Raw genomic sequence first — 27,201 nt, 5'->3', positions numbered from 1 at the left:
TTCTATTGGTTTAGTCTGATGATTATTATGATTCTTACTTTGGTTAGAAGACGGGGAGAGCGGAGGATTGCTTTTGATGGAAGCTACAGAAGTGCTCGCGTGGTTTTTTCCAAAACTTATGGAACAATGGATAGAATCCGACGAGCCCGTACTGGCTTTCGCTGTTGAATTTAATGAAAGTAATGAAGCACTTTTGGAACGTCTTAAAAAACGTGGGTCAGCGGGATCTACTTTTTTCATCGTGACATACTCCGGGTCAGGCTTTTTGACCCACTGGGCCCGTTCGACAGGACTATACCCATCACCCTTCAGCAACTGAGTCTTCGAAAAAACGTAGCGCTTGCGAATTTTCTCTGGCTCTATTTCTCCTCCTCTTTGAAAAACAGCTTTGGGATAAGTGTCTCGCACTGGACTGTCGACACCAGACGAGTCTTTACTCACTAAATCCTCCTCAACTTCATCTTTTGGTTCGGAGGTGCGTACTCCTTTGGGCCTCATTGACTCTCGTTTCTGTTCTGATTGTTTCTTGAGTTTACGCCATTTCCTGTACAGTTCTTTGTTGGACAAGTCATCGTAAAGAATTTTCGGCTCCCAGCGGTCGTAATGAGGATTGTCCGGGATGGTTTCTGGATGATGAAAAGATTGATGATTCCGAACCTCTTGCTGCTCAGCTTGCTGCTTAGTCTGCAAGAGAATCATTTTGCAAGAAATACTGAATATACTGTATATTCAGTATACATTTAAATATTAAATTTACATGTAAATTGTAATTTCATTAGTTGAAATAAAAATGTGTAACACAAAGTGATATAATCAATTCAGGCGTTTTTTAAGTTTCAATGTGGGATCTGCCATCTCTGAACTTATCTTTAGCTCCGGGAGACCAAAACCAAGTTTGACCCTTGTTAGGAAGCTTAGGAATCGAACCCAAAGGGAGTATTTCATGACTACTGAATAAATTGATTAACAAATAAAATGTATAAAAAATTTTTTTAAAGACCACGTTTTTCATGTGGACTCAAAAGTAGAAAATAATTTTACGGCAGCTACTGATCTCTGTTTGCTTTCATTCTCTTGGTCTTTTGTATTTCAGTTAAAATATTTTAGCCAATTTACTTGACTTGACGTACGTATCGATGATACGCAGCGTATCATTGATATACGCAGTCTAAACACGAATATCCTCTCGAGGATGACGTGCATTTAAAGGTTCCCAAACCCCTGCTTGTGAGTTCCTTTAGAGTTGATAACTACTGCAAAAAGGTCAACCATCCTACATAATATTCATTTTATTGCAGTTGGCCACGCAAATGCACGAAAGAAAATTCTTTTCGAAGTTCTGTAGAAAATTGTATTCGAGGAGATACATTGTTGTTCCAGTATTTACCTGGGAGCATGGCTGTAATAAAGAAAGGTTCGGTAATAAATACGCCTGGAAACGTGCAACAAATTATTGATTATTGTATTGTTATCGGGAGCTGAGCTTCCCTAAAAGTTTCAGAGTGCTAGCTAGCGGGAAAATTGGTGAAATATCGATTGCAAGATTTGATCATCACAGACACGAAAGCGAGCTAAGAAAAACGTGGTAATAAAACCTTTGGCGTACTATTCTATATAAGCAGCCGTACACTGTAATCAAAAGAATTTTATTCCGTCTCACTGCTGTGAGGCTAAGACCATTAGGTGGTCTGAACGTGCTCGCTTGTTTCACCTTAGGAAAATCAAAATAATTATCTAATCACCTGCAGTTTCATGGCGTGCAACTGTTTCCTGAGAGTTATAAGCTGTTTCATTTCTGGCGTGTGTTCCAACCCTGGGAAATGATAGTCTTCAAGTGTGTTGCTGTCGGAACTGATGGCAGGTCTGTTCCTGGAAGAATCTGACGTCGAGTCACTTGTCTCTCCTGAAACGATTGGACGATTAGACCCTATTTCACGTCCGGTAGAATCGAAGCCATGGGTCCCATCTAGTGGTTCAGTTTTCACTGATTTCAGCTCACGATTCTTCTGGTCAAGTTCGCGGTTGACTACGCGAGCACTATTAACAACAGCGCTGGAAATTTGCCCATTTTTCACACTCCCTCGTTCAGTCCTCATCATCGGTTCCTTTGAGGTAGCTAAACTCCCGCTGCAATTGGATGCCGAATCTTCTGGTTGGAGTTCTGGTTTTGCTCCTTGTGGTTTTTGGATTAGTTTTTCGGTGGCTTCGTGATTATTAGATTTACAATTTTCGTTTTCTCTGAGTTTGGACGAATAATTCAATTTATTTTCCTTTTCGGGGTTCTTGATGCTACTTTTCTGGACAAGATCGGGAAGGGTTGTTTCCACGCCAGCAAGTCTGGCCAATTCAGCGTACTGTGCTGGGCTGAGGACCAGCGGTGGTGGCTGGTGGCTCCTCCTTGTGAGGTCCACGGTCTCGTGAGGACGACTCTTCCTCAAGTAGTTCCACTTGGTAGGGCGAGTGGTCATTCTTGTGCATTAGTGGTACTAAACTTGCAATAAATAAAACAAAATATCGTGGAATGAATCTTGAAATACTTAATTACTCAGTTGAGCGATCATGTGCACGGGTGAATGAGGGATAAGTCTTTTAATTCATGATACGCAGTTTATGCGTTGTTCCATAGATCCTGCATGCCGAGTTTAGGCTTACGAAAAGAAAAAAAATTATAAATTGAGAATTATTTACGCTAGTAGTCGCAAGAACGATGCGAGAAAAACGCTAAACATCATACGCCTTTAACTCTTAATTTTATATGCCTTCTTCATCGCATACTGCCTAAAATTTGATTTGACCGTTATAAAAAGACGATTCAATAGAACTTTACCTAGCATACATATAACCTTGAAAAACTGGGATGATGAGAACTAAGTAAAATGCACACAGCTTCGCTGCCCACGAACATTGCCAGTGATGTTCAGAACCTTTAGATCAGCTGACGGCCTCAGAAGCTACCTTCGTCGCCATGGCAACTGAAGCGAGCGTTGCCATGGAGATCCATGATGAGAGCAGTAAATTTCTATATCGACGAAATATGCAATTTAACTATTCAGAATCTTCGCTGAATAAATATCATATGTATAAGGATGCAGTAAATTGTCAGAACAAATTTGGATGGAATCTTTCAAAAGATGTGCCTATTAGAAATAGAACTTTCTTGAAAATTTTTTAAAATATTCCAATAAGAAAAATTAGCAAGATTTTTTTAAAATTCACGAAAATCGACTTTTGGTTTCGATTCGTAAATTTTACCATAAGTGCTCAAACGTAAACGTTTCAAAACCTGAAGCATGCTTGGAAAATTAGATTATTTTCATGACATGAAACAAACTGTAATGCCACGATATTTTATTCATAACCGCCAATGGATATCGTAATTAAAGGTAAGTTGTGACTCGATCGACAATTCTACGGACTCGCGCAACTGGGACACTCATAATTCCTTCAATACCTAACGGATCTGCTCGAATTTTGGAATGTGAGTATTAATTATCGATACGCTGCCGCAGGAATTATTACAGATTTTTGCATGAATTATTTCCTAACCTAACTTAACCTAACCTAACCTAACCTAACCCAACCTAACCTAACAATAAGTCATGTAAAAATCTGTAATAATTCCTGCGGCAGCGTAACGATAATTAATACTGTCATTCCAAAATTCGAGCAGATCCGTTAAGTATTGAAGGAATTATGAGTGTCCCAGTTGCTTAAAAAATACGTTTATTGGTTTTAATTAAAAAATAATTCATGTAAAAAGCTGTAATAATTCCTGCGGCAGCGTATCGATAATTAATATTCACATTCCAAAATTCATACAGATCCGTTAAATATTTCAGGAATTATGAGTGTCCCAGTTGCGCGAGTCCGCGGCGAGCCCGCAGGCGGGTCCGTAGAATTGTCGATTTAGTTAATTTAAATTGTGAGCAACGTCTATGGCACTAACTTGCTGAGATGGCCGCCAGAGCGACAGTCAGTAGCTAGTCGCGTGACTAACTTGAGCTGCAGTTGTCTGAACATAATTCCAATTTTAGAATGATCATAAAGACAAATGTAGGAGTCGTAGAATCTTACATTTCTACATACAACTTTCTCGGCGACTAAGTAAGTCAAATACGTGCCTAATTAATGTTATCTAAGTTCATATTTGCCTTTCAAGCTGCGCTTGTGCTACGTGCTACTCGAAATTCAATACTTTATTGTTACTCCCCACCCCCAGTATTTTTTTAATCAACTCTCCTCCAGCACTGGCGTTACATACTCTAGGGCGGAGGGTTGCTAGGGTCTGGGCTAAATGCATGCCAAGCTGCAAAAACAATCTAGGAAGTCTGGAATCGGCGACACGCCAGATCTAGCTAGCATAATCAACACAGTCGCCACAATAGCTACGAAGAAAATGGTAAAAATTCTAATTACCTTAATTGAAAATGTCTCAAAATCTAAGCACGTCGTTACTCCTAAGATACTAAAAAAAAATGAGCGGATTAGCTCTGTAAAATCCACCCTGATTTCAAGCACAACCTACGAGCCGCCAAAGACTCCATCAGCCGCTCAAATGAATAGATCAATGGAGCGCGTTTCTGCGGTGCGCCGCCAGACGCACCTGACGCGTCTTAGTGCGTCTCGCGCCTGCAGTTGAACGCAATTCTGTGTTGGAAAAGCCTTACTGTTACTTGTATCTCTACTGTTACTTGTTCTGTTACCTTTAATTAATGCATTGTTGGGGACGCAGCATTTTTGGATTTTCGAAAGTCATAAATGAGAAGCAACAGGTGCGAGCTCGTGATTTACGCCATTAAATATAAATATACTCCGTGTATATTCATCCAATTTCTCAGCTGATTTCACTATTACATAGTCCCATTCGGGACTACCAAAATGTAATCATGATATTTAGATAGAAATTAAAATATTAAGTGAGGATTAGAAAAAATATATACAAGCTTTTACTGAACATACGATTAAATCATCACCATGTTAGTGCACTAACTAATATATATCAATATATGTCTCGAATGCTCACGAATGTCAGTCGAGCACTCAGCATCATAGAGATGTATATCATGGCTGCACAGTTCACATGAATAATTTTATCCATGTTCACATCTGTCTAAAGACAGTACTATGTTGAGAGATGTATTGAAAAACTTGCTTACTTCAATTCATTATAATTTAATAAGCGATTTTCACGGAGCAAACACCGGATGCTGGCATGCAGCGTGACTAAAAAGATTTTAAATGACTAAAATCAGCAAATTAGGTAAAGTAAAAGTCAGGTTTTAAAACAATAAGCCGAGATTGAAAAATATTTAATTAGCAATAAATATATGTCATAAGATTTATCAAATCATATGCGACGATATGGATGAGTAGCTTACGCTTCTAAAAATACGTCTATGCTATAGTCAGTCCTCGAATAATGTAGAAGAAAATGACTATCTGGATGACTCATATATAAAGATTAGAGTCAACTGCGGGCTCGAAAGGATGACGTCACGGCACCGAATCGCCAGATGCATTGTGGTATCGGCCGCCATATTTGTAGCAGGGTCTAGCTTTCGCCTACGTGTTAAATCTACTGCGATCGTCTATTTTTGAAGTTTTTGCTTGAAGATGGGACGCTACTGCACCGTTGTAGGATGTACTAGTTGTTCTCACGGCCATTTAAACAGAAAACTATACAATGGAATGCGTTTATTCAGTTTACTAGCCGTGAATGCTGTGTATATCGTATTAGTTTATGGCTCGTACTGATATACGTATCGCATATCAGTTTACCAGCCGTGAATATTTATTATATACGATACTATACATTTTCCAGGGGCAAAATCTGTTACTTGCATTTAGATAAGCTACATAAGTAAGAATAAAACGTAATAATTTTTACGGATCAGATAATATTTACCGATCCATTATCCGGCAGCGATGATAGTGTTGTTGCAGTTGGTTGGTTTGTTGGAAGATCAAAATGATTCGCTTTGTTCTATAACATCAAATATTTCGATTTCTTTACAGTGCCTTTCAATTTCAATATAAATTGGTTTTGCAAAACGTCGATGTTTCTGGTGAATTGGTGTGTTGTTGGTCAGTTCTGTGGTCTGAGGTGTCACATGAGCGCGTCCAATATCGGGATCGGTATTACTATGAGTATGAGCCGTCCAAACCCTGGTTACCTGGTAAGCATTGAAAAAATTCTATCCTTTTCCTCTTCAAAAAGGTGAAAAGGAATTTCATTTTCCATTCTTAGAAGGTTCCATTCATCAGCATCATTATCTTTGTCCAGTTCAAGTTGTACTACCAAACTAACTCTACCAGGTACATCGCCTTTCTTGATTCGTTGAAGTTTCGTTTCTCCATCGCCTGTACCCATCCATGCACAAATTGTAAGCTTCAAGCGTCTTGTATGCCTTGAATTCTTGCAAGGTGTATTGGCTGACCACCAAATAGTTTAGTAAATCACCGTGTTAAACGGGAGGCAGGCTTGCAAAATCTGCACAACACGGCTTTGCCGGCACTTCGTTGGCATCAACATCGTTAATGTCGAACAATTTTCTTAAATATCGGTCTCTCACTGAAGGAAGGAGTTTTTGCACAACAGCCTAATCCTTTCTGCTTTATTCTTTCTTTCTCCATTGCTACCAAAACGTCCAAATGTGTAGGAACGAGCAAGTAAGCTGAGGCGCCAGTGTGATACAAAGTTGGCGGGTAGCAACGCGGCTAACGTGGATACGCGGGAGCTTGGCGAGCCCGGTCATGAAAATGTTTCATTGACTTGACACTGTTTGTATATTGTTACATTTTAAAGAGAAGTTTCCCAAGAACAGACTAGATAAAGCTATGGAAAAATATATGTTCAGATTTGAAATGCCTAGCACCTTATCGAACCAGGTGGAAGTCTAGTAGCTTCTTCAAACTATCGTCAGTCATGAAAAGATCCGGTGAAATGACACGATTTTAGATCTTGTGTGAAAAAGGCACGAAAAGGAAATGAATCGGCGACAGGCCACATCAGGCCTACGCTTCAGCGCCGAGATCACTATGTTATGTTATATCTAACCTTAAACATGATGTAGTAAGTTTTAACATAACTAGCTTTTCAACTTCGTTTAACTCACATGACATGAAGCGTATTCAAGTGATAGAATTCACAAATGAATAATTCGTAAAATTCAGGTTTCAAATTTTGAAATTTTTGGTGGATGGGATTAAAAAAATGTTAAAGAATGAATGCAGTCACCTAACAAAAAAAAATATCAGAAGCTAATGCCACGTACATATAATTACTGGCCTGTATAATTTGTGGCATCCTCATGTGATGGAATACCGTAGAAGAAATGGCTGCCACCAATGGCCCAGTGTATATGCAAATTCGTTTTCAACAGAACGAATATTCATCTCCTAATTGCCTGAGGCAATATCGTGTAGAGTAACGGATAAATCATAGAAAATACCGTTCAAATATTTATTTGAGGACTCCGCAGATAAGCCTGCGAATAAAGAAAATATGTATACAAAATTCCCATGTTCTAAGCTCAGGGACTGATAGCCAATGATGGATCAGGTGAGATTTGGTTAGGCGGTCCCTTAATTAAAATGTCAAACGACAACCGTCAACGAAATCCAGACATAAATATTGTCCGGTGATGAAAATTTTGAGCTCAGTCCATGGGGCGAATTAGAATTTTAAATGATGTAATGCAAGTATCTAATATGGGAGTCTTCATACAGAGCTCAGTCCCGTTGTTAATATTATTTGCGTAATGCACAATTTTCCTGCTACGTCACGACTAGAAAGTAAATGCTCATGTATATTAGATTAGGGCTTAACAGCGCCGCGCAATGACACTAGCGTGCTCTCCTACAGCTCAAACATTGCACTCCTACAGCTGCTGATTATATCCGTGCCTAAGCTTTCAGAGCCACTCTAGGCACAAGTCTTGTATATATATATAATACGCGAGCACAGAGGCTTCATTTCTTTAGCTCAACTGCCGACCGAGCACGACATCAAATAATATAGAAACTGGTGTTAACAATATTTTACCAGTGGTTACATATCATAATGACCTATCAAGTTCATAGCAATGGAGTTGCTCGACGAGAGAACTACAAGGAATGGCCCAGCACTGTAACACCATTGTAACGTCGATGACTCGAAGTAATTGGATACCTATTTATCTCTAACGGAATTCTATTTTGAATAACATATTATGATAGTATCATTGACTACGTAATTCAATTATTGGCAGGGGATGGAGACACGAAAAATTTACACTGGTTTTACTATACAAAATGGCTTTTTAAACCAGGGCGTCGAGCGAAATCAATACATCGGTCTTCAACACGGCACGATAAATTGATTTGTTATCAGTAAATTTAAATAATTTAATAATAATGCGCTGGAATTGACATACGCGTATATTATGGGCACTCTGGATTGCAAAGAACGTCATCTAGATGCAAATATTTTCGAATGAGGTTTATGAGATCGTCATAAATATTTCAATTTAAAAAAAAAGAACAGTAACGAGTAAATCGAAACTACCTTCTCAAGAGAAGATCTAGTATGCAAGAGCTTAAAAATGACTTGAATTGAAAACCTAAATCACTTTAATTAATTCCTCTCCCTGGAATAGACATCCCTGGCAGAGTTGTGGAAAGCGCGTAGATCGCCCCACAAATTCCACGAATCTTCGCGCGTTTGCCAAGAAAGAAACGCCTAAAAAGCGTCGTTAGTGGCGGAGTTAAGCGAGTGATTATTTCCGTCGTGTTGGCTCCGAGGCGGTGGGGGGCGGCGGAGGCCCGCGTTTGTGCAGCTCCTCTAAGTAGGAAGTGAGGATGGTGAGGCGGGCCTCAGGCATGCACTCAAGCATGAGGTAGCGGCGGTCCTTACGCAGCACCTCGACAACCTCGCGCAAGTGCTGCTCGCTCTCGTCGCACAGCGAGAACGAACGGTGAGTCAACATCTTCGTCTCCTGTAAAAAATGAAAAAAATCAGAAAAAAAACAAGTAAATTCACAAAGAAAAATCGATTTATTAGGTGCCCATTCTATAAAATTTGAATGCCTAACTTGGCCGTGTTGTTTTCAATCCATTAGGAATAGTAGAATACGAATCTAAAAGCAGGAAAACTTAACACATTGACAAATTACTAAACATATAAAAATTAATAGAAGCCCACGCTCCCAATTAAATGAAACATCATCGAGTGCGGAAAATACATCAGAGTGCGTATGCCACAGGTAGACATTAAAATTTCAAGCATATTAACACAATTTCTCCAGTCGCTAAGGTACGCAACGAACTTTTAACAGCTCCCGGTAGTCAGCTTTGGCAGCGACGAGCTTGTCTTTAAGGTAGTCCTTGAACTCCCTCTCGCACTTCTTGTCGGACGAGGAGAACTTCGTGTAGCGCGGGTCGTCCTTCAGGTCCTTCTTAACGTCCTTCCAGGACGAGTCCAACGAGATCTCGCCTAGCTCGTCCAGCAGCTCTCTACAAGAAGTGTGGAGATTTATTAGAACCAATCGTATATTCAATGACAATTGAGAAATTGAAACCCAGGTTGTCACGTACAAAAATAAAGAGTAGTATGAAACACAAATCTTCGATCGAGTACATTTTAAATAAAATATCGGGATTACTACGAGACGGATGAAAGAATTCTCGTTATGTTGGAACACTCTTTGCCATCATTGGACATTTAATTATAGGTTTTTAAATGGTCGTAGTTAATATCAAACGGAAGCGATCCTTTGTAAATTATCTCAGTCTGTAAATTCTCGCGATGTATATTATTAGTACAAGAGCGTACTTACTAAATTCAGCCAGCTAAATTATAAGTCATCTGATTGTAATATAAACTTCAAGTTCAATAACATATTGGCCAAGCATCAACTGGACTTCAACATATGTAGTGTTCCATGATGGTAAATGTCAAGAAAGTTTGATCAAGTTATCCTTTAACGGTAACTAATTGTCAATGAAAAAAAAAAATTCTGATGTAACTAAAAAGTTGCACCGTAGTTAAAAAACACTCAAGTCAGTTAATCATTAGAAAACATTTCGGTTGACAATCGAAAACAGAAAAAAAGTCCTATCTCCACACTGATGAGGTCCAGTACCTCTAGAACATTTTTTGCTGCGTCTCACTTCGGTTAAACAAAAGGTATCCAAACCACACTTGCTCAATCATCAAAAAAATATTGTATGTACATTTAACATTTATCAACCTACTTAAGCGCATCACCTCCGCAGCTCCGCACCTCACAAGTGAGGCACGTCACACTTGAAGTATCGCAGGTCAGGTCAACTATTACCTGCACCGAAAAAGAACAAGTATGAAGCTCACCTGAACTTCTCCCTCTTCCTCTTTGTGAGCGTCTCGACGTGTAGGTTGAAGAGCGCCTCGCGCTCCTCGCGGTCCAGTACGGCCGCAGACTCCCAGCGAGAGTCTTTCTTTAGGGACTTCTTGGCTTCCTTCCACGTGTAGTCTGTGCTGCGTACCTGATCACATCATGAAGGCTCTCCATTATATTACATTCAACTCGCACACTCGTTAAGAACAAGTACAGGTGTAGTATAAAAAAATCTAGAGTGGATAGGCGCGAGCTAATAAATGACTAAATGCAACACAATCCCGATTGATATTAAGTTTTCATAGATCATTACAGCTGGATCACCATGAGAAAATCAATGGATCAAAACAGTACGATTAGGTATCTTATGTATGTATGTCATATTTGCAAAAATTAAAAGATTAAAAAAATCAAGGAACATTCATTAAACCGTGCTGCAATAAATTTCCTTCACTGATTCAAGAGTTTTTCAAGTTGATAACTTGAATGTTGTTTTTCATTAGTTAAATTATTCGAATGGTATTTTTATTTCAACTAATTTTATCGATAATAGACTATTGATGAAATAAATGACTATGTACTTGGATACACGCTTTGGAAGCTAAAACACACCGGAGAAAAAATTTTTTTTTTCGGACATAATCCATTGTTATGCTTCATAATCAACTGGGCAGTAATTAACAGCTTTTATCGATGATTCTGTCATTGAATAACACATTTCTGCCATATTTATCTACCGAAATGGATAATTGATCTGGCTGTAAAGGTATTACATTCGCCATTATACATCGGTCCAGTTAGCGACTGACCAGATCAGCGAGCAGAGCGTTGAAGCAGTGCACGGCTTCATCGTGCTTGTGCTGCTGTCGCTCCTTGTCGCGGTCGCGCAGGTGCGCCGATAGCTCCTTCTGCACCTCAGCCTCGCGCTTGCGCAGACTCTCTTCAATGCGACGCTGACGCTCAGCTCCCTCTTCTTCAGCGCGACGGGCTTCTTCGTCAACTGATAATAGAATTTGTTATTTTACTACACGCAACAGGGCATCAATAGTGGATTTGCCTAAAAATCACGGCAGTGATATTTGCTCTCAAAGCAGAATGCTTATTCTATTTCAATAATTGAGCGGAGTGCGGGGACAACATCAAGTTAAAGGCACGATATTTTCGAAAGAAGGCTCATTGAAATGGATAATTTAAAAGACAGTGTCTCCGTGATGAAACTCAAGTAATTTAATTGTCCACTTTCAGCCCAAGCCCAATTGAACTTCAGGAAACAGATGAGACTAGCTGCATCAACCACGAAATTATGGATCGATTTATTTTATTTAATTATAATATTTGCCGACTCTTTGCGAGTCCTAAGAGTTAAATGATAAGTTTTACTTCTTAGAACTCGACTTGATAACCTTAACGTCAACCAAATAATACTTCATGGCGTACATATTTCATTAAATTGACGAAGTAAGCACTTAAAACTCACCAGCTTCCTCAGATTCGGGAGCCTTCTGATCGCCTTCCTCATCGTGATTGTTCTCCTGGACAGCGCCGGCATCATCGTGTTCACTCTCCTCCCCCTGATGGAAACATAATAATAAATCCTGAGGCAGGAAATGAAGTGGTGAGTGGAACGAATAGCGGATCTCGTCAGCCGGTTTAAAAATCTTCAGACTATTGTTAATTTTAATTGAAAAAAACGTGGTCCCAGCCAATTAAAACAGATATTATGAGAAATATAAGGTATTAATAAATTTTCAAATAAGTGTGTAAAACTAAAACAGATTGTTGCAACTAGAAAGTAATGATCATTTTGTACGAGTGAGGCGAGTCTCAGTCCACAAAAGGATGGACAGAATGGTAATGAATGTCTGCACAAAAATAAAGCAAGTTCTTACCTCGCTCTTACGGTTCTGTTCTTCTTCCAAATCCTTCTTTTTCTTCTTTTCTTTCTCCTCCTCTCGATCCCTTGGCTTGTCTTTATCTTTATCCTTGCTCTTATGATCCTTATCTTTATCTTTGTCCTTCTTATCCTTTTTCTTCTTCTCGCGATCTCGGTCCTTACTTTTCTCTCTCTTCTTCTCCTTAACATCGCGATCCTTGATCCTGTCGCGGTCACGGTCTCTGTCCCGATCCCGATCTCCACGGTCACGATCTCCGTAACGTTCGCGATCCCGGTCTCGGTCCCTATCTCGATCGCGTTCTCGCTCTCGCTCACGCTCTCGTTCCCTCTCACGTTCACGTTCGCGATCTCTCTCTCGTTCGCGCTCCCGTTCGCGTTCACGCTCGCGATTTCGTTCTTCTTTTACCTGTGCAGCATAAATCATCGTATAAGAAAAATTAAAATCCAACATATCCATGTGCTTACCCTAACGAATAATCAAAACACAACACGGATACATGCTAGTTGTCGGTAAGGTTTGATTGATCATATACCAACAACAATCACTGTACCTCAATAATAAACAAAATGGAACTCAATAAATAAACTTAGTAAGAACTAGATCACATGAAAAAGAAATTTCATAATTTGAAGAACTAGATCACATAAAAAAGAAATTTCATAATTTGAATGATGATATAACCCTCGGCTGAAAAGGGAATTACAACCAACTATTTCACAATTTTCTCACTTAATCAGTCGAAAAATATAGTTTATTAATTCATATTCCTATAAAGATTCAATAGGAGGAAATACACAATGATACTATTTAGAAATAGCGGCAGCGTTGTAACTTGTTAATCAAACTAGATACGATTCAATGTAATAAAAATATAATTTCTTTTCAATGAATGGATGAAGGATCATACATGAATCTTAGAGCTCGTCAAAATTAAAGGCTTGATGTTGTTACTCTAGACATAAGTAATTCAGTTTCGTATGCCCTTCTCTACATGCGTTTACTTAACCTGGCTTTCATATTAACGTGCTCAGTAACTATACGATTTAATAACATCATTCCAGCGATCTTTTTTATTTAAGTTCAATTGTACAAAAAACTCTACTACAGCAATAAATGATTAATTAATGCATGAATAATTAATCATCAGCAAATGATGATTAATTTAATGCATGTATTTCAACTCGTCAATTGCTCACAACAGTAAATAGCTTGTTACCGCGACGGACCTAAAGGTTTGGTATGGCAAGTAAATGTCAACATACGCCTTAACATAAAATGTCAACACGTCATAACATAAAATGTCAACATGTCATAACATAAAATGTCAACATGTCATAACATAAAATGTCAACATATGTCATAGCATAAAATATCAACATATGTCATAACATAAAATGTCAGCATATGTCCTAACACAAAATGTCAACATATGTCATAACATAAAATGTCAACATATGTCATAGCATAAAATGTCAACATATGTCATAGCATAAAATGTCAATTTTATGCTGTATCAAAATTTGACATTTTATGTCAAAACATAAAATGTCAACATGTGTCCACATAACATAATACCGGTATATGTCCACATAATACATATGTCATGTCATTATGACGTTATCCAGTCTGACCTTAACGAGATGCTCTCTGAACCAGTCCTCTCGCTGTACGCTGCTCTCGACGGCCTTGTAGCGAGGGTCGGTCTCGAGTTTGCGCTTAGCTTCCGACCAGCGAGCGTGACGATCAAACTCAAACTCTTTGAGCATTGCCAGGAAATCCTTGCGTACCTATGATCGCAGAATTTACTAGTCAAAAGCAGCAAATAATAGCTTATCTTCAATAAAACATGGATCAAATATGTGGATATGGTCCAGCCATGGCAGAGCTGATGACAGCCAGGCTGAAGCATGGGGAAAAAGGTATTAACGATTTTCAATGTTAAAATCAAAGGTAATCCATCTGGAAGGAAAATATTAGGCTGAAAGAGAACAAAAGTGAGCCTTAAGTTTTTCACCCATGTATAAAACAATTTTCGAGCAATGCCAAAATCTGGTGCTCTAAATTTACAAAGAACTGTGTCATTGTGTTTAAATAATTTCTACTCAAACTCTTATAACATTTTTTCCGATTATGGCTAAATCTAAATTTCTAATGAGAACAATTTTAAGGTTTTGAAGATACAAAGCTTAGTCTAAATAAAGCTATACCTGAAAAAAATTAGCTTTTTATACATGAACATTAACGCACAAAGTTTAACGCTCGAAGGCAACGTTCAGCAGCCAGATTGTGTGGACATAGTAACTGATAAGCTAGATGTTGAGAATTAAATATGATCGATTTTCTATATTCAAATACAAAGTGAGTCAATTTATTTGATGGAGATCCATATTAGCAGATTACTGAAGAATTTAAATTTCTAATATTGAGCCTACAGTGTGTAAGAATTAATAGTTTAGACGCTCACTGCTATCGTTTTGTAGAAGTACGTACGCACTAAAGTGGCAGTACGAAAATTTTAAGTTAGAGCAGGAGTGGTTCTAAGGGCTCAAGTTAAGGTAGTTGGGAGTATTTAGTACCCAGCAACAAAGTAGGCAGTAGGCGATCTTGAGGGTTGTTCGTTTTGTGGTGCTTCCGAAGTCTCTTTAGGTCGTCCAACGGCAGCAGCCACGGGTGAAAGCTACAACCGGAGACGGGACGGTGGAGGTACTGCAGTCACAGCGGCAGTAAGTGGAGCACAAACAACGCATGACTTCGTGTGAGACTCACGTGGTGCAGCATCAAGTCATGAGCCATATTAATTGGGACTCGATGACTGGCAGCAGCAACGGTACCTGTGTTGATGATGTCAGTTTACACCCAGCGCCGCCGGCGTCACTCGAGCGGCGGGACTTACACAGCAATAAGAAGGCGGCGTCAGGCGAGACCAGTTCTTGGGCATCAGTATCTTACCACTTAGAACTTCCTCTTAGCCATTAATTATTCAGGGACTTACACAGCAATAAGAAGGCGGCGTCAGGCGAGACCAGTTCTAGGGCATCGATATCTTACCACTCAGAACTTCCTCTTAGCCATTAATTATTCATAGTGGATACAAAAATAACTTACGGTTGAATTGCCGAAGATCTGTACAGTGAAGAGCCTTATAATATAATTCCACATATAAAAGAATTACATTATTGTTCTTGATCAAACATTCAAAGGATGTAATTTTCTAACGACATGAATTATTAAGGCCAAGACTTACTCAAAAGAGAAGTCAATTTAATGAATGAAGATCATTTCCATAGATATACTGATCATCTAAAATAAATCATTAACTAGTAGACGCAATACTTACAAATCGAAGAGAGACAAATTTCACAGAATAAGACACATTAATAGCATCCTAACGAAAAATAATTACAACGGCAGGTTTATACAAGAGTGATCTGGAATATATTGCTCAAATACTTGTTCAAACTAGTTAAAATATCTCTACATCATCACATTTGCTGAGACAAGTTTTGACGGGAATCATCACAAAAACCTAACGTCTAACAGCATTTAGAGGCAAACATCAAATGGACAAGTGATTTTGACACTTTTTGTTGAATTATTTGGTAAATAAAAATAAATTTGACATTTGTAAATTAATCAGACTTAGACAGCAATTTCTCAAAAAGCATGTCAACAATACCAACAAAATGTGTGCATGAATGTCATCATATATAACTTAATAATAAATCCTAAACCTGGAATAGATCAGTTATTAAATCCAAATTCAAGGATGGAATAATATATGGATTACATTACAATTTCAACAGGAAAATGGACCTGACGACATCAGGCCAGTCTGTACCTGTTGGTTCGTAAGACATCATCTTAAAGACTAAAATAACGGAGAAAATCACTGTTAGAGGTAAGCCATACACAAAAATAGTATACTGAATGTCAATTATAAGATGAAGCATTACTTATTCATTCATAGAAGCAAATTATACTGACATCTACTAATGAAATTTTAGGAAACGAAATGATGAAAAGATTCATATTTGGTGCTACCAACCGACAGACTGGCCTCTGCCGCCAGGTGCCACAAATTGAACGTCTCAACCTGACTCTGGTGAGCGCATGCACGTAGCCAGAGTCCAAGATTTTAAGAATGAATGTAAAAATATTTAGCATAAAACTAAACCATCAGTGCCTACAAATTTATATAAGGCTTTAGAATTAGAGACAATAAAAATATATTGAGCAAGAGCAGTAAATACTTGCTTACGAGAACATTATCCAAAATAATTATGTAAAAATGTAATTACCTATAGATATCATCAATTTGATCTCTGATTAAATTAATAATGGGCTTGCAGCATTTGTCTTGAGAATATTTCTAACAAATACATCATTGAAATCTCTGACAAGAATGCATACTGTTATACAGAGTACTAATTAAAATTATTATCTGCTGGAGAAGAGAAGTAATTAAAATAAATGTGCACATGAATAAAATGTGAAACAAAATCAGGTTAAGAAAAATTTAATGATCCAATAAATAATAGGAACGACATTGCAGAGAAACCATGAAGCTTGAGAACAATGACGAATAATTTTGAAAATTGTTTCACAGATAATAGTGCATTCATAGTAACAGAAAAAGAACAGACCAGTGACGCAATTTGGTTCTCTGAAGTATCGTTAGTTTTAGCAGTGCTCGAGAAACTTGACCACAACTTTTAGGAGAAATCCAAGCAATTCTTTTCTGCATACGTATGCTCATGACCGGTGAAGTTCATTTCATTTGGTGATCAATTTATTGATCGTACAAAAGTGAATTATTATTCGGGATAAATGGTTTCATTGATCTCAAAATGGCTAATAAGTCTTTGAACCCTAACAGAAATACTAGTGACGCTAGACGTCATGTCTTAGTGGAGCCCACTTAGTTTTTAAGACGATATCAAGATATGAGCCAATTGAACCAAAGTTACTGTCTCACATGATGGTAGATAACAATTTTCACTGAAAATATCGTTAACCTGGATTTCGCAGGCTTACTAAAGAAGCTGAAAGCAGCATCAAGGCTGAAACAAAAGCGTCAAGTTGTTTCTGTTGCTCTCAAGCAAATAATACGGCTGATTTAACTGTCTTATCCCCAGCACGTGACGATTATATTCATATTAGCACGGACTCTAAGTAAGGCGAGTGAGCAAATGCAAAGTTTTTTCTCTTATTAGTCACGGCGGAAAGTTTCAAGGAGCAGAGCTAAGCACGTAAACCTCATCACTAGCTCGACGAGTGGCCGTAGAACGAGCGGGAAGGCCGCGCTGGTGGCACGGGGGCGCAGAGGGTTCCTATAGTATAGATTCACTGGAAACCTCTACAGCAAGAAACACATCGCAAAAGTCGGCAAATAAATACGTGTGATAGATCGAAGTTACTATAAAATGTATCTATTTTTGATCTATTTGACATTTCATTGCGTTTCCTAATGTTTTTAGTGTGAACGATTTTCTCACCAATGTCATACATTCAGTTAGTAGAAAGGGTTCTGCCGCCAGCAAAATATGTTAATATGAGGATCTCAATGAATTGTGACCAACATTGAACGCATGACAAATTAAACAAATGAAGAACAGACCTTCTCCCATTATGGATAACAACGCACTTCTATCAAGCCAAGAAGTGGGGACTTTTATTCCCTACTAGTATGCGAGGCCAGCACCTTCGGAATAAGCTCATTTGAATCCATCACTGCTAAGTGCCAGCGCCCCCGTGCAGACCAGTGCAGCACAACCCGCAAGCAGCAACACCAGCTCGCCTCGACCTACGCGCGCTCAGTCGTCATTATTCTCACCTGTTCACGTTTGGCGAGCTTCTCTTCTTTCTCCCGGCGCCGCACCTCTAGCAGGTACTCGTCGAACAGGGACTCGCGCTCCCTCATCTTCTCGATGTTCTTGAAGCGTTCATCCTTAGAGAACTTACTGCAGAACTCCGTGAAGGTGTTCTTGCCCGTCAGGTTGGCGCTCTCGAGCAGCTGCCGGAACTCGTCTTTGCGCTCCTTCAGCTTGTTGCGTTTCTCACGTCGCTCCTCCTCGGCCCGCTCCTTCACGTACCTGAAAACCAAGTTGGCGTTATACAAGTGGTATTTAAGTCCGCTTCTTCACGTACCTGACAAGCAAATTGGCGTTATACAAGTGATATTTAAAGCCTCTCCTTCACGTACCTGACCACCAAATTAACGTTATACAAGTGATATTTAAAGCCGCTCCTGCACGCACCCGAACACCAAGTTGGCGTTATACAAGTGATACTCAAGTCTGCTCCTTCACGTACCTGACCACCAAGTTGGCGTTACACAAGTTTATGGTAATTCACCGAAAACGGCATGCAATCACGGTCGATCAAGAATAGAAAAGTGAAGTAGTCAATGCAATTGATTTCAGATGACAAATATTAACGAGATGCACCAAGGCCTGAAATCCTCTCCGAATTAATACGTAGTTCTTCAAATGAATAATATAAAATCAGCAATAAAGACTAAAAAACCAATACTCACTTTTCGAAAACTTGTTTCCTTTCCTTACAGGGCAACAGCAGGTATCGGGGATCAAAAACGATCTTCGAGAGTTCTTTTTCCCAGGAGCTGAATGCTGACACCTGCAAGATGTAGCAACGTTAACATCCAGCACGGGACTTCGTCCAAATGAAACAGACGATACTAGATCAATAAATTGCCGTCACTACCGTCAATGGTTTTAAAACGAATCAACAGATTTACTGTAATATTGGTGAAGAAAAGAAAAAGGTCCTCAAGAAGCGCTTCTAAATTGTATTATTCACAGACTGGAAAAATGTGAAATACGGATAGCTAGTTCGAATTTTTGATATTGGTAATAACTGCACTGACAACATACCTAAGAATAGTTGTAAATTATAACTTATTGTAAATAGTATCTTATTTAAAGAATTTATTCTAATGAATTTGGTCTACAGATATTCTAAAAATTGATACCCTACATTCCCTTGTTTTCCTAAGAACCAAGAGGGAGGCATGAGGGGAAAATTTAGATTCAACTCGAATTTATTCGTTAATATTTAATGAGTAATTAGTTCGGTGCAATAGAGCGTTGTGGGCAGTTTTTTTACGTATACGTACTTGTGCAAATATCTTAGCACTAAGACGGTTTTTTACACATATTTAGTGTCTGTTTCCATTTAACTTGTTATTCACTTTCCCGTAGCTCGAATATCTAGTGCGAGTGCGAATGCCATGCCCCAGTCTGAATGCACCATTCAGATGTCAGAGTGCATAAGTTTCAGTATATTGTCTGCTGAAAGAAGGGAGCGAACCAACTTACCGCCACGAAGATAAAATGAGCCAGAGATAGGCGAAGAAATAGGCGATTCCTCAAAGCTTATTCCCTCAATCAACAACAGCAAATACATATAAGTACTGTATTTAAAATGAAGTAAGGCAAAATGTGATACGTTTAAGTCAACTCACGCCCTGTTCGGCAAGCAGGTCCCTGAACTGCTTCATCCTTATCTCGAGCGGCACAATGGCGCGCTCCCTGGCTGCCTTCACTTCGGCCTCGATGGCCGCCTCCTTGCCGACGTCGATGCGCTTGATCGCTTCACGCACAGAGTTGGCTCCGGCATCAGCTACGACAGGGTAAAAGAAAATAAATCATCCCAAACCTTAGGTTTGTATTACACTTTAATTTTTCTATAGTTGGACTTGAGATCCTGGATGCTATCTCAGATATAAAACGAGATGTAGTTCCGAGATATTTGCAACGAAACGTTTCTACTTACTGACGTCCTACACATATAACTTCAACCTCCAATTAGTACAAATTCAAGTGAAATATTCCTTTAGCAATGCATCTCATTAGGCATTTCAGCCTACATCAACGAACCAGTTGCCCAGGCCCGCAACTATGAAGCAGGAATCACTCGGTAACACCAAATCGTGCTGCAGAACTTTCAACAACCTGGGTAACAATTTTCTAACTTTCGAGGAGAACAGCCTAAAGTGAAACGCTGATAAAGTCTCAGACAATTATATATCTGAAAGTAATGTTTCAACTTACCGTCAGTTCAAATTTTCTTATTAGGTGGTTTGACTAAGTTTCGGACAATTGTACATCTGAATGGAATGTTTCAACTTACTGTCAGTTTTAATTTTCTTATTAGGTGGTTCCTCTCCTTCAGTTTGGGCAGCTGTGGCAGGAGCAGCATTAACCGCACCCCCTGCAGCAGCAGGAGTAGCAGGAGTACCCAGGAGCTGCTGCCGGATTTTGAGCACCTCGGGTGGGGTGTTGGCGAGCATTTTATCAACATCCTGCCTGCCGTCAATCTCTGGGGGCTTCTCCCATACGGACACCTTGCTGGTGGGGTTGTAGAAGAAGGTCTTTGCGTCGCCAGTCCACACGACACACCACGGCGTGTTGGGCACCGGCAGCGACCACACGGGCTTACTCAGCTCGGCCGCCTTGCGCGCCTCTTCCTCCTCGCTTGGCTGCTGGCAGTTGTAATTTTTAGTTATCAGGAAACACAAACGGTAATAATACAAACAATAATTTTAAAACCAAAGGTAATATTGATAGAAACAGAAATAATATGAAAATAAACGATATTAACGGAACATCCTAAATTTGGGGAATGAACGGTGGCAGAAGCCTCGAAGTTGTTGGCTGATTGTATAGCTGATTAGACAATTTGTCTGTCCATTTGTTAAGGCAATTGTTAAACCGAGGATATGTTGGCTAAATGGAATACAATGGCCTTAAATGTATACAACATACACGAATAAAAAATAGAATTCACGACGTGAACAAACTCAACTATATAGGATCGAAATAATAGCGTTCAATACCGAGAATAAGCAATACTTCAGCATTTCAAAGATCATAAATGGAGATACACAGGGGTTGGATATAATAAGAAACACCAAACATTTTGAGATCATAATTTTTGAACATGTTATAAACAATACCAACTTACATATTTTTATGTTTTATTATCGTTGCTAAATGAAATTTCAAGCTTTTGCAGCTATTTACGATTATAACTTTATAAAAATGGCAAACCTTCTCGAATTTCAAAGAGGCTAAATTATTGGTGTTTGTATGACAGGTGCTAGTGTGACAGAAACTTCCCGAATGATTAACGTTTCAAGATGCACTGTCTCTAAAGTAATGACTGTTTTTGAAAGAGAGGAAAAACGTCATCAGAAATGCACAGGTCTTGCTGAAATTCGTAGTTGTCTGAGAGAGGCCGTTGGTCTCTTAATCAAATTATTTAGAAAATCGGAAGATCTCACGGCTGTGAAAATGACAGCAGACCTCAATGGACACCTCAGAACCAAGTTTTCATAAAAACTGTTCGTCGAGAGCTGCAAAAATCTGAATTCTATGGAAAAGCTGTTATTAGAAAAACTCTGGTCTCAATTTAGAATGGTGTAAAAACCTCGAGAATTTTTCCCTGGAGCAGTAAGAAAATGTGGTTTTCTATGAATAATGATAGTTTACCTTATTTCCGACCTCTGGCCAAGTGTATGTAGGGAGAGGGTTAAAAAAGTCCGAAAGAGGGTTAAACTGGAGTCTAATTGAAAGAGGTTAAATGAATGTTTAATTGAAAATTAGGCTAAAATTCCTTTGGAAATTATCAACAATTTGTAAGCATCTATGCCTAGGAGAATTGAGGCTATAATTGCCGCAAAAGGTGGACCTACACCACGATAAAATATACTTTGTGTAGTTATAAGGTGTTTCCTTTATTGTATCCAACCCCAGTATATTCGTCAAAGAACTCACCTTGCTTTCCTCAACTTCCATTTGAGTTTCTTCCTTAATCTCTTCTTTGGTTGCAACAGCCGCTGGATCCTCCTTTTTGACGTCTCCGTTGAGACTCTCTGTTTTGACGCCGTCTTTAGAGTCGCTATCTGACGCTTCCTTCTTAACGACATCGTCGTCACTGTCATCGTCATCGCTGTCTTCGTCCATGGGCTCGCCGTCCTCCTGTTTACTCTCCATCTTAGTCCCGTCCGATATCTTGCCTTCAAGGGGCGCTTCTGTCTTGACGGGGGCAGTCAAGGAGATGCCTTGAGCGAGCGCCAGACGAGCAGCTGAAATGTAGCGCCAACGACAACTTAGATTTAGAGCAATCAGGTCAAAATTGAAGGCTTAGAGCATCAACATAATACACACTACCTTGATTTCATTGTCATTTTCAGCAATCTTGTCATTTTACCGCAAGTAGAAACTTTAAATGGGCACAAGTCAGAGATAGTTTACAAATTGGTTGTGTTCTTTATGGCCCTATAAAATAATGGGGCTAATCGAGCTCAACCCTATTAATGTTTAAGAACCAACATAAGCTGAGCTTGTAATAACAGGTACAAAAGTGAACAAAGAATAGATTGACATAGTATCACTGTTCAAGAACCAACATAAGCAGAGCTTGTAATTACAGGTACAAAAGTGAGCAAAAAAAAGATTGACATAGTATCACTGTTCAAGAACCAACATAAGCAGAGCTTGTAATTACAGGTACAAAAGTGAACAAATAAAAGATTGACATAGTATCACTGTTCAAGAACCAACATAAGCAGAGTTTGTAATAACAGGTACAAAAGTGAACAAATAAAAGTTTGACATATCACTGTTTAACAACCAACATAAGCTGAGCTTGTAATTGAAAAAGCAAAGGAAGAAATACTAGACTAAGAAGACATTGAACTCATAGCTACCTTCGAGGTCCTTGAGCGGCTGGGGCTTCTCCCAAACGCTCTCCTGAGTCTTGGCGTTGTAGTAGTAGCTCTTGCCGTCAGGGGCCTTGTGTTCCGTCCAGTCAGCGGCACGCTGCACCAGCGCAGGGTCCAGGTCGCTGTCGCTCACCGCCGTGGATGGAGCACCTGCAGGTCGTCGGTACGTTTAAGCCGAGATGTTCATTTTGATTATATATTGATTAGTATTCTACGGATATACAAAAATATAATTACGCCAGTTTCGCTCTGCCAATCTAATGTATTTTTTTCATATCACCCAATCAAAATACTCTGACTGTGCGCAATCCAGCCTCATGATCATCCGTCATTGTGTGGGTAAAAGAAATAAGATGGAACTAAGAATCAATTGGCAAATAACAGAGAAAACAAAGACAGAGACGAACGCTTTTAGGAACTTCAACAATCAATTTAGGCAAACACAAATGAACTGTATTGCGATTTGCGTGATATGCAACTCTAGCTATGCCCACCAATACCAATCAAATACCTGAATCAACTCGATTTTCTTGTAAACCTTACCCTGAGTGACGACTGCGGAGCCAGAAGAAGTGGTAGCACCAGCACTCTGTAAAGAAAGCATTTTTTGTTAATCAATGGAATGGCAGGTTAGTTGAAAAAGACTTTTCAAAATGACTTAAAGAATTTCTCAACTCCCCTAGTTTGGAAGGTAATAAATCTTTCAGTGATAAGCATTCTTGCAGCATTAGATGCGCTAAAGTTGTCTGGATTATAGTTAACTGTAAGACGAGTATATAACAGCTCATAATTCAAGTTATTTGAGACTGAGAATTCATCAATTCTCCAGTTGCAATTGATCTCTGAAATTTTTAATGCCGTTGCCAGAAATCCATGCAACATTGATTGGTCAGCATCGAGTCGTCTCCGTGGTTAAGAATAGATAAAAAAAACCTGCACAATTATTTTGGGTTGCAGCGCAGTGTGAACGCTAACAATTTTAATTTTAACCTGTCAATTTAGCTCACCAAGATCACAATTACCAGGCGCCAAAAATAGATGCATGAAAAGCAAAATTTATTCCATCAATTTAATGCCTTACTTAAATACAGTATTGACCTACATATTGCAGAACGTAATCAAATCATTTGTGATATTTCTATGGCTACGGCCTACAGAGTGAGACAAGACCATACTATTCATGGGGTCTCTACTTCTATAATAACTAATGGCGTCTGCGTGGGTGTCGTGCGGTAATGACATTCAAGACAAGGAATATTGACCGGAGGCGTTTGTGAAGCAATGAAATTCTTTTATCTTTAGTGAATATTCTCGAAGTAGAGGTGTGAAGAGCGCGGCAATATTAATACAAAGCTGTTCTATAATCAATTACCTGCAAAGCATGAGGAGGCGGTAACTGTATAGGCGATGCCCCGACTGCAGCGCCAGGCACGATGCTCGGCGGGGGAACCTGCAGCAAGCCAGCATTTATGGGCGGTACCCCTGTGGGGGGACCGTCCTTATCCCCCGTCATGGGGGGAGGTAACTGCGACATTGCTCCTAAATTGGGGGGAGGCATACCCCAGCTAGGGGGTCCCATTGGGGGGCCTTGGTTCATGTTGAAGTTGTTCCATCCTTGGCCACCATGAGAATTATTCCCAAATCCGGATGGGCCCTGGCCCATGTTATAGGGTGGTGGCCCGCCACCTGAACCTCCGTAAGGAGACCCAGATGGAGGCATACCGAACGGGGGGCCGCGAGGGGGCGGGCCCATGCCTGATGGACTACCCCATGAACCAGAAGCGCCACCTTGATTTTGATTGCTCTGGAGAAACGATGATTTATTAGTAGCGCAAAAAGGTAACAAACAACAATAGGTAACAAACAAATTGATGTATCAGGAAGGGTAAATGAAAATGTTTACTCATTAATAGTATTTCCCAATTACTACTGCAGGTAACAAACAATCGTCTTTATTTTTTACTGTATTGACAGTATTCATATTTTACAATTTCTAATTAAAAAATTTTGGTTATGGCTCAAATTCTCTAATTCAATAAAACAAATGAAAAACAACAATACTGTTACATAAGTGTAGAATTTTATGGTATGTGTGATACATCAAAAAATGAATGATTTCAGGAACATTCTTTATTTGAGGGCATTAAGACTGCCTGAAGAAAACCATTCCCAATCGTCTGTCACAAACAAAAAATTTCATGAGATTTCATCTGCAGTAAATGCTCACATTATTTCTATTCTGCTGCCAGTTATTAGATTGGCCGTCATTTTGATGGCTGTCTTTATGCGAGTCACCGCCGTCCGAGCCATGAGAGTCTTCACCGTCCTTGTCGTCGGTGCTGGCGCCGTTCTGCGTAGCGTCTCCTGTGCTCTGCGAGTTCGGCGTCACGCCTGCCGCCTGAGCCATTGCCTCCACCTGCACCGGTATTATCATGCTTATCTGACACTAATGTATACATAATAACTAGTGATGCCTACTACGGTACAGTTGCTGATCCAACATCAATGTACACAAAATAACTAGCGATACCTACTACAGCCTAATGTAGCCAAGATGACATCTAATGTAGAATCAGAGCAGAATGCTGTAACATGCTAACAATGATGCACATCTTCAAAGTTAACAAAAGCTATCTACAAAAAATATGAGACATGAACCAACAGCAGTGACAGTGATCTTCAATTCATAGAAAATCATTATGATGGTACTGACCTGTCCCTGTGTGAGTATCTTGATGTTATCACCCTTAGGCTTGGTCCAAGTAGTCTCTCTGGTGCGCGCATTGTAGAAATAACTCTTGCCTTCTCCAGCCTTGGTCTCAACCCAGATCTCCCCAGTGAGGTCGAAGCCTCCAACGCCGCCGCTCGAGTTGAAGTTCCCTCCTCTGTTGCCGTTGTCGTTCTGCACAAAAAATTTCAGACCAGAACATTTTAGAATATGAAACAAGTCATGACTAACATACAACACAGCCAGAAAATAATGACTATCATTCACTAAAATTTCTTAAGTGTGCTCCTGTCATTTTTCAACAGGACCACAATTATGCTTGTTCATAATATTCATTGACAAACATTTACAGTTAGACTGAGGCTCAAATAAAGCGAAAAAAGCCATTGACAAAATTTCAGCTACCTCTTGAAGTGAAAAATTTCATACCTTACTAGTCCATTGTTGTGGCAAAGACTTAACAGAGTTAGCTTCAAGTGTAAATCAACTTTGTTTAAAATTCCATTTAAATTAGAGATAATCATCTCATAGAGAAAATTGAGTAAACTGATGATAGACGTACATTGAACATGTAATTGATTAATGTATCATTCAATAACACAAAGACTTTGTGAGGCTTAGGATGAAAATTTACATTTCTTATTGTAGATATATTCATATGTGTTAACAAATGATTTCATCATTCGATGAAAATGAAGAATTCGGAAAAAAATGCCAATTGGGGTTCATGGCATATGTCATTTGCTAATTTTGACATTGTTATTCAAGCAATTTCGATTGAATACTGGCAACTATTGATCATTGGAGCATGATAAATAAAAATAATACGACCAAAATAACAGAATCAAAAGTCCCCTATATTTCAGCTTAGAAGCATTGAGTTGCCTTCAGTAGTGCAATGCAGCACACCTCCATCTTTAAATTTCTAAGGAGGAAATTTCACCTAAAAATAAACCTGATATTTTAGACTAATCATTGCAAATAATTTTGCTGGAACAGCACTCAGATTCGAGCATGAGCTGAAAAATTGTCAAGATGTAACAGCAAAATAACACACTAACCTGTTGGTTAGGAGGCCCATTTGGGCCTTGTCCTCCCATTGGTCCTCCCCAGGGACCAGGAGGGCCCATTGGACCCATGGGTCCCATTGGCCCCATTGGAGGCTGGAAAGTAAGAACATAAATAAACTCATCATTATTAAAAAAGTTGCTGCACTATAACCTGTTTTGATGATAAAAGGAAACGGAAAAGATGATACTCTAACATGAGTCATTGAGGAAGTGAAAATAAACATTACCACATAGCACATTGTTGTTCATAGAACTTCCACTTTCACATAAAGTGCATTTACAAATTGATCTGCTCAATACTAGGATTATAAAAAATATGTCATGAGCTTGGCACTCTGACACAACTTCCCTGTATATGGCACAGACCAGATCATCTACCTGAATGGATTAAAAACTGCAACAATAA

The 27,201-nt window shown here is 39.2% G+C and overlaps 1 protein-coding gene across 2 annotated transcripts in view; it reads right to left on the bottom strand.

The window, feature by feature from the left end:
• Positions 1-8,266: 8,266 nt before the first annotated feature.
• The window catches only part of LOC108675945 (transcription elongation regulator 1), a 32,657-nt gene continuing 13,722 nt past the window's right edge, over positions 8,267-27,201 (bottom strand). The window contains exons 3-20 of one of the 2 annotated variants that reach the window (XM_018164000.2): positions 26,787-26,888; positions 25,711-25,899; positions 25,225-25,413; positions 24,370-24,801; positions 23,541-23,586; positions 22,983-23,147; positions 22,048-22,358; positions 20,402-20,753; positions 19,734-19,891; positions 18,786-18,886; positions 18,084-18,342; positions 13,882-14,037; positions 12,245-12,655; positions 11,833-11,926; positions 11,165-11,355; positions 10,349-10,503; positions 9,306-9,492; positions 8,267-8,975 (exon numbers count right to left, since the gene is read on the bottom strand). In XM_018164000.2, the coding sequence (XP_018019489.1) occupies positions 8,757-8,975; positions 9,306-9,492; positions 10,349-10,503; positions 11,165-11,355; positions 11,833-11,926; positions 12,245-12,655; positions 13,882-14,037; positions 18,084-18,342; positions 18,786-18,886; positions 19,734-19,891; positions 20,402-20,753; positions 22,048-22,358; positions 22,983-23,147; positions 23,541-23,586; positions 24,370-24,801; positions 25,225-25,413; positions 25,711-25,899; positions 26,787-26,888 (3,717 nt within the window). In that variant the 3' untranslated portion in view covers positions 8,267-8,756. The remainder of the gene's footprint in view (positions 8,976-9,305; positions 9,493-10,348; positions 10,504-11,164; positions 11,356-11,832; positions 11,927-12,244; positions 12,656-13,881; positions 14,038-18,083; positions 18,343-18,785; positions 18,887-19,733; positions 19,892-20,401; positions 20,754-22,047; positions 22,359-22,982; positions 23,148-23,540; positions 23,587-24,369; positions 24,802-25,224; positions 25,414-25,710; positions 25,900-26,786; positions 26,889-27,201) is intronic. The other variant, XM_018164001.2, reaches the window with a different exon arrangement.

Source organism: Hyalella azteca, unplaced genomic scaffold (genome assembly GCF_000764305.2).
Source record: "Hyalella azteca isolate HAZT.00-mixed unplaced genomic scaffold, Hazt_2.0.2 contig16605, whole genome shotgun sequence".
Classification (NCBI taxonomy): domain Eukaryota; kingdom Metazoa; phylum Arthropoda; class Malacostraca; order Amphipoda; family Hyalellidae; genus Hyalella; species Hyalella azteca.
Note: the sequence above shows the minus strand (reverse complement) of the source record. Positions and strands in the feature narration are given on the sequence as shown.